Consider the following 8,496-nt stretch of genomic DNA (forward strand, 5'->3'; position numbering starts at 1 on the left):
TCAAAAATATTAAGATCTTGTTTCATGAATACAAAAGAGTGGCAAAACCAATTTTTCCACTTGTACAATGATCCAGAGTTTGAAGTAATTTCCTACATTCACAATATCAAAAAATTAAAAAAGAAAATTAAAGAATTGGAAGGTTAGGCATATATGTTAATCTTGCACGATAGCTTATATATAATTTTCCTTAAAAATCCCCATTTGTTATTGAAGCTTGTTAGAAATTCGGTCAATAAATGTTTGTAGTTATAATTGTAACAATATTTCTTCTGAATATATTATTAATTCAAAGTCATTAGTCAATCAACAGATAAGGAATTACATGGTGAAGTTTGGTCATTACAAACAGTTGCAATGCACTTTGACATTTTAGGTAATTAATTGGTTATATCCAATTTTTATTATAACAATTATTGTTTAAATCCTTCCTCCAATTTATTTATTTATTTATTTATATGTTTCATACTTCCAATAATAGCTAAAATAAATTTTTTTTCATTATTAATAATTACATAGGGTTCAAGAAAATATATGAAATGAAATTGGTTCACATTCAAACCTCTGAACTTCTACGGCGAATGTGCGAAGAAATAAAAAAATTAGATGAAACCCAAATATCAAGATCAGATATTATACCTGCACTTTTTCATGCTGTGAAAATGGGAAATTTTGAATTTGTTCAAAGTATATTAAAGTCAAGTCCCGATCTAGTGGAGGCCGGCAATTCCGCTGGGAGGAACATATTTATGGTTGCAATTTATCATCGCCAGGCAAAAATTTTTAGCCTTATTCATGGAGTTGGCTCCAAATTAAGAGCAACAAATTGTGTAGATCAATATACAAATAATATGCTACATATGGCTGGCTTTTTATTCCCTCGACCACAACTTGATCGTATTTCCGGAGCTGCTTTACAAATGCAAAGAGAATTACAATGGTTTAAGGTATGTAAAATTTATATATATCTATATATATATATATGTATTAATTTCTTTGGCTATATGTTTTAAAACGTATTTAATATAACTATGCATTTTAAGGATATGATCTAGTGAGAATGTTATTATTTTCTTTAACAAGAATGTAAATTTAATATCATTATCTAATAAAATAGTAACTGTACTGTTAATTTGTTCTTATAAAAACAACAATCATTAATTAATAGTTCGTCAATTCAAATAAGAATCAATTATATTTTAGTATTCATTAATTTGAAAAAGTTAAATTTGCATCCCTTAAATTTAAAATATTTTAATTTGAAATTTGTTGCATTTTGGGACAACCAGATATTTTGCCTAGTATCTGTCTCCCTCCCACATAAGCAACAACTTCTTGTTATTTGGCTCCTTTAGACTCTAGTTTTAATTTCATTGTAATTTAAACCTTCTACTTGTTTAAAATCCTTATATTTTAGTAACCTCTAACCATTAACATTTTCAAACCAAAAAATAATAATAATAAGTATAAATAATTGGACTAATATATATATATATATATCTATATTTATATATATAAAACAATTGAAACTTAAGGGGCTCTGAAGTGTGACTTCCCCGAATCATGTAGGTTTCAAATAAAGTTTTAATTATATATTTTTGCTATAATATATATATCTGTTTTCTATCAATTGAATTAATTACAAACAAATATTCATACTATATATATGAAGGAGGTGGAGTCAGTTGTACCTCCATGGACATATGGACACACAAACTCAGAGTTCTTGACACCAAGACAACTATTTACAAGAGACCATAAACAATTGTTATCCGACGGAGAAAAATGGATGAAAGAGACAGCAACTTCATGTACTGTTGTTGGTGCACTCATTGTTACAATCATGTTTGCTGCAACATTTACTGTTCCTGGTGGGAATGATGAAAGCACTGGTTACCCAAAATTTCTTGATGACAAAACATTCACGGTCTTCATCATATCAGATGCAATCTCACTTTTCTCTTCCACTACTTCAGTTTTAATGTTCTTGGGAATCCTCACTTCAACATATGCTGAAGATGATTTCCTCAAATCTTTACCTAAGAAGCTTATGATTGGTCTTGGCACACTTTTCCTCTCCATTGCTGCAATGATGATATCTTTTTGTGCTGCTGTTTCCGTGATGCTTGATGATAAGAAATCTTGGGTTGGGTTTTTTATAATTTCTCTTGCTAGTATTCCAGTTACTTTATTTGTTTTGATGCAATTCCCTCTTCTTATTGAGATTTACCTTTCTACTTATAGATCTAGTATCTTTAATAGGAAGGCATAAACTTGATTATATATAGAAGGTGTATGCAAATTGTGTATTATTATTATTATTATTATTATTATTAACCAATTTTCATGTATCAAAATTGTTATCTATAATAAACTTTTGTTTCAAAAATGTTTAGCATATCATATATGTCAGGACCCGTCCAGAATTCCTTCCCCGGAACCCTAGACAGCCCTGATCCCAGGGAAACCCTACCGAACTCTCCAACGGAAAATCTGGCAGAGCCTCCCCTAAGGGATTTACTTACCACAATTTACCTGCACTGGAAACACACTTCTAAGAACATCCCCTTATTCCTCCTACATTACTACAGATTGATTCCACAAATTTCAGCACTTCAATAAAAATACAGTAATCCAGTGCAAAATAAATACAACAAGAGTGAAGAAATAGTACAACTGCAATAAAAGAAGAACAGGGTACTTCATGAAGTAAAACAACGATGAAGATCAAGTCCGCTCCGGATGAACAACGACAACCTGGTACCTAGAGGAACGGAATTTAAGAGTGTGAGATGCTAATCATCTCAGTGAGCGACCCTACTACTATACAATATAATACAACGGTAATAAGTAGATAAATAATAATAAATTGGAAATAATAATTTCTCTCAAAACCCTTACAATTCTCTCAGTTGGAAAAGTTCCCCTTTTAAAAATCCTTTGACAAAACCCTTTATTCATATTCCCCGAAAACCATGACATCAAATAAATACCAGAAACAGTAATAATTATATTTTTAATTCCGATACAGTTTCCAAACATTTTATTTTTAAAACACAGTTCTGAAAATCATTTGATGCACCCACTATATACCAGTGGCGCCAACAGTACCCAGCGTCCCAAGGTACCGCCAGACAGGAGGTTATAGAGAGAAACCGGCATACGGTCGCGTGGCGTCCCACTGCACCGCTGCTAACCAGGTGTCCCGGCCAAAGGGGGTGGCCTACCCTCATCCGATGGCAACCACAGGACAACCTTATCATATCAACCGCGCGCTACTCACACCCACCTGCGCGCTAATCACATCACCTGCGCGCTAATCACACCCACCTGCGCGCTAATCACAACCGTGTGCACACTAACCATATCACATATAAACAGAACACCAGTACGTGCACGGTGCATCCAAAAATCATAAAATCCACATGTTTAAATTATATAACAAATTTCACATTTTTCATAAACATAGCGGGCATAGTCCATCCGCTTGAACCCGGAAATTCTCCGTAATTTCTTTATAATCAACACCATAAATTCCATGATTTTCAAATCCACCAACTACCAAAATCCATCAATTCAAATATCCACATTTTTCCAAGCATAAATAATTTCTCGAAATATCATAATCAAACACTGCGGACTGGAGCTGGCCGGAAAACTGGGTACTCGCCGGAACAGTATTTTTCGGCAAGCCGCCGCGGTCACCGGCAACCGTCGCCGGCGGCGGCGCGTGCGGTGGCCGTTGGCTGTGAAATTTTGCAGACTCGTAGATCGTGAGGAGAGCAATCCAACGGGACCGGCGGTGAGCAAAACGGAGGTCGGACGGCGGAGAAATCACCGTTTGAAGATTTCCGACCCCTCGCCGGAAAACGCTCCGATCCCGGCGCGTCGGTGGTCCGATGGCCGTGATTTTTGGTGGGTAGGCCGGACATGAGGAGAGGATGATGGGTGTACGGCGCGTGTACTGTATATCGGCTGGAATAGTGCCGATTCGCGGCCGGCGGTGGAGGGGGAAAAATCGCCGCCAAACTTCGGACGTCCGATTCGGGCGCGTCCGGCGGCCGTTCGCCGTGAAATTTGGAGGTTTTGTCGGAAATGAGGCGGGCAACCTGGCTGGCCGGCGCATGTACAGTAACTAGGCCGGAAAACGTGAAAATGACCGGCGGCCGGTCACTCTCTCTCTCTCTCTCCTCTCTCTCTTTCTCTCTCCTCTCTCTCTTTCTCTCTCTTCCCCGAGTGTTTTAACAAATAAAACCCCTGCATGACACTGTTCATGCCACGTGGACCAATCAGAAGCTGACACGTGGCGTTACTGTGCACTTAAGTCAGATATATTAAAATAATACGGTACCCGGCGAATTTCAAACGTCCGTAACTTTTTAACCAAATGTCCGATTTAAGCGTGCCGCTAGTCTATGAACTCGTATCGACGAGTACTTTACAACCATACAAGAGTCAACTCAAAATTACATTACAAGAAAAAGTCAACTCTCAGCACCTTTTGGACAGTTTACACTTCAACTTGTTTTGCCCATAACTTTCAAACCGTAGCTCCGTTTTCGACATGCTACCAGTCTACGAACTCGTGGCATCGTGCACTTCGCCACGGTACCCTGGTCAACTTGAAATTCCCACCGAGTCAAAAAGTCAACTTTTGACCCCTTCGGTCAACGGTCAATCTCGGTCAACGTGCACGGATTCCGGTGCGATTCGGGACGGGGTGTTACAGCCTTCCCCCCTTACAAAAATTTCGTCCCTGAAATTTCCGCACGTCACTGGAACAGATACGGGTACTGCTCACGCATCTGTGCTTCGGGCTCCCACGTTGCTTCCTCGACTAAGTGGTTCCGCCATAAGACTTTAATTAGAGGAATAGTCTTGTTGCGTAGCGTCCGTTCCTCGCGATCCAAAATCTGTACTGGCTGCTCCACATATGAAAGATCTTCCCTTATCTCTATGTCCGGACTCTCGAGTACGTGCGAAGGGTCTGCAATATACTTCCGTAGCATCGACACATGAAATACGTTGTGAACTCGAGCTAGCTCTTCCGGTAACGCCAACCTGTACGCCACAGGGCCAATCCTCTCCGTAACCTCGTAAGGCCCAATATAACGAGGACCCAACTTACCTCGTCGACCAAAACGTACTACTCCTTTCCATGGAGATAGTTTTAGGAATACCCAATCTCCTACCTCGAATTCCAAATCCTTTCTACGCACATCGGCGTAACTCTTCTGTCGATCTTGGGCAACCTTCAATCGATCCCTAATGATCTTCACCTTGTCCAAGGTCATCCTTAAATACTCAGATCCGACCGCATTATTTGTTGCAAGGAGCCTCTCTTCTCCTACCTCACTCCAACACAAGGGTGTCCGACACTGCCTCCCATATAAAGCTTCATACGGGGACATCCCAATACTCGCCTGATAACTGTTGTTGTAGACAAACTCCATCAGGGGCAGTTGTTCATCCCAGCTATCGCGAAATTACATAATGCAAGACCTTAGCATGTCTTCTAATGTCTGGATTGTGCGCTCTGCTTGTCCATCAGATTGCGGGTGAAAAGCGGTGCTGTAGTTAAGTCTTGCTCCTAGTGCATCAGCTAACTTCCGCCATAGTCGTGAAGTAAAGCACGGATCTCGATCGGAGACGATGGCTAACGGTACTCCATGAAGACTTACAATGCGTTGCACGAACAACTGAGCTAACTTCTCGGGTGAAAAACGTTCTCGTACCAGTAGGAAGTGTGCTGACTTGATGAGACGATCAATGATTACCCAAATACCGTCGTACCTTCTAGGTGTGGAAGGAAGCTTGAATACGAAGTCCATGTTGAGTTCTTCCCACTTCCACACGGGAATCGGTAAAGGTTGGAGTAGTCCCGAAGGCTTCTGTCTTTCTGCTTTCACTTGTTGACAAATCAAACACTTTGATACGAAGTCTGCCACTTCTCTCTTCATACCAATCCACCAATAATACTTAACAAGCGTCCGGTACATCTTGGTACTCCCCGGATGCATCGCATACATCGAGCTGTGCGCCTCCTCTAAAATCTCCTTCTTGAGTCCTGGGATATCCGGAACACAAAGTCGTCCTTTATACACGAGGGCTCCATCCCTCCTTATGGAAAATTCTGGATCAAGACCTTCTTGTACTTTGCCTTTAATTGTCCTCAACTTAGGATTTTCCATTTGGGTCTCTACTATACGATCCACCAACACCGGTCGTACCTGGAAGCTAGCCATAAAGTGCTTCTGAAGCATGCATCCTTAAACCAACAACCAACTCTCGTAACTCGATCAGCAATTCAAAAGGTAAGATTAGAACTTAAGTCTAATTTCCTCAAATACTGGTATCACCAAGTTAAGGTTGAGATAAATTCACTTGTCTTCGATTACCCTCTTAGTACTTACAATTATAAAACCCTTGCTCCTCATTGATTAACCAATAGTCTTAACCTCGACAAACATCAATCTTTCTTTTAACTAAATTCATCAAGGTCACGAATAAAATATCTCAACATCCAAATACAATTCTTGAAAACCCTAAGTTTCCCTCATTTCAAATAAATTCCATGAATCCACACCTCAAGCAATAAAGAATTTAAATCTTAATTCTAGCATCACCACCAATACTATGAACAAATCACTAGATCCTTAACCCAATAAAGTATTCCACACTTCTTAAATTCTAACTACGTCCCAAAAATCATACTCCTTATCATTGTAAATTATCACCAACAATATCAACCACCTTAAATAGATAAAACACCATCAATACGAACCTTAAATCTCCAAGGAAATAAGATATCAAGATCTTAGCTTCTAGAATGAAAAATAACCATGCTTAAACATCCAACTGTGCCTAAGGAATCATCCTCATCTCATTAACCTCATCAACCACCAAGTAGAACTTTAGTCGCTATCCGGATCTTGCTTGATTCTCTAAACGCTGTCGTACCTTCTCTTTGTGAATGATAGTTTAAGCATGAAATCCATATTTACATCTCCCTACTTTTACTTATCGGTGACCTAAGTACCTTTATTCGGATCTTGCAACTTCCTTTATCGTGCCAAACCACAATGTCATCTAGTGAGCATTCCATACATCTTGGTACCCTTGGGGTGTATCGCATACCTTGAATCGCGTGCTTCCTTTAAGATCTCCTTTTTGAACTCAACGATACCCTAATTTGGATTCTCGACTGGCGATACTTAACCCTTAAGTCGCTCTTGGAAAAACCATAACATAAAACAAATAATAAAATATATTTTTCAAATATACCTAACTTGCATAGGCAATTGTTAAAACTCCACATTGAAATAATAATAAAAGCATGAATAAGTGCACAAAATCATATCTTAAAATCCATAGCATAAAATAAAATATGCACGCTTGTAATGGAGGTACGTACGACATCTTCTACATGTTACGTAATCCATGATTCCAACTGTCGCCGACACTCTGCTACCAATACAAACCAGGGTGGTTGCCTATATTGGCCGTCCAATTCCCCGGGCTCGTAGGCAACATGATCATGGGGCTAGCTCTACATGGACCACATTGGTTCGCCGCCTCCATATGGTGCAGTATAATATCAAACAATATAACATACAAATACATGTACGAACACAAACCAAAAATACTTGAATAAAACACCTTTAAATTTCAAATACCACTTTGAAAAGCATTTAAATTTTGATAATCAATCGGAAAAAATATTTTGACGCCTTGAAATCGATCGACACACATCCTTAGGCAATCATCATTCTTCTCCATGAACGAAACGGATACCATTCACGATGATAAGCTTGACCTTCAAAAAGAAAAGGCATCCTCGACCATCGACTAGGCCATAGGAATTCCCCGTTAGGCTAGATGATCCTAATTGTCACCCTTGAAGATTAGAGTTATTCAAACTCGAGCAACGAATTTACTTCGAGACAAACGGAAAGAACGCTTTCACGCGGGTAAAACGAGAGACTAGACATGGATGGGACACACAACAATGCACAGTCCCTTCGGAATACTAGAACCTAGAGCTCTGATAACAACTGTCAGGACCCGTCCAGAATTCCTTCCCCGGAACCCTAGACAGCCCTGATCCCAGGGAAACCCTACCGAACTCTCCAACGGAAAATCCGGCAGAGCCTCCCCTAAGGGATTTACTTACCACAATTTACCTGCACTGGAAACACACTTCTAAGAACATCCCCTTATTCCTCCCACATTACTACAGATTGATTCCACAAATTTCAGCACTTCAATAAAAATACAGTAATCCAGTGCAAAATAAATACAACAAGAGTGAAGAAATAGTACAACTGCAATAAAAGAAGAACAGGGTACTTCATGAAGTAAAACAGCGATGAAGATCAAGTCCGCTCCGGATGAACAACGACAACCTGGTACCTAGAGGAACGGAATTTAAGAGTGTGAGATGCTAATTATCTCAGTGAGCGACCCTACTACTATACAATATAATACAACGGTAAT

General features: G+C 39.3%; 1 protein-coding gene across 1 annotated transcript; it reads left to right on the forward strand.

Moving 5' to 3' along the window:
- The first annotated feature begins 539 nt into the window (after positions 1 to 539).
- On the forward strand, positions 540 to 2,272 carry LOC132805033 (protein ACCELERATED CELL DEATH 6-like). Its single transcript, XM_060819779.1, has 2 exons — positions 540 to 947; positions 1,673 to 2,272. Exons 1-2 carry the CDS (start codon positions 540 to 542, stop codon positions 2,270 to 2,272), a joined length of 1,008 nt encoding a protein of 335 aa, XP_060675762.1.
- Positions 2,273 to 8,496: the final 6,224 nt, after the last annotated feature.

The sequence above is a fragment of the Ziziphus jujuba genome, chromosome 8 (genome assembly GCF_031755915.1).
Source record: "Ziziphus jujuba cultivar Dongzao chromosome 8, ASM3175591v1".
NCBI classification, from domain to species: Eukaryota; Viridiplantae; Streptophyta; class Magnoliopsida; order Rosales; family Rhamnaceae; genus Ziziphus; species Ziziphus jujuba.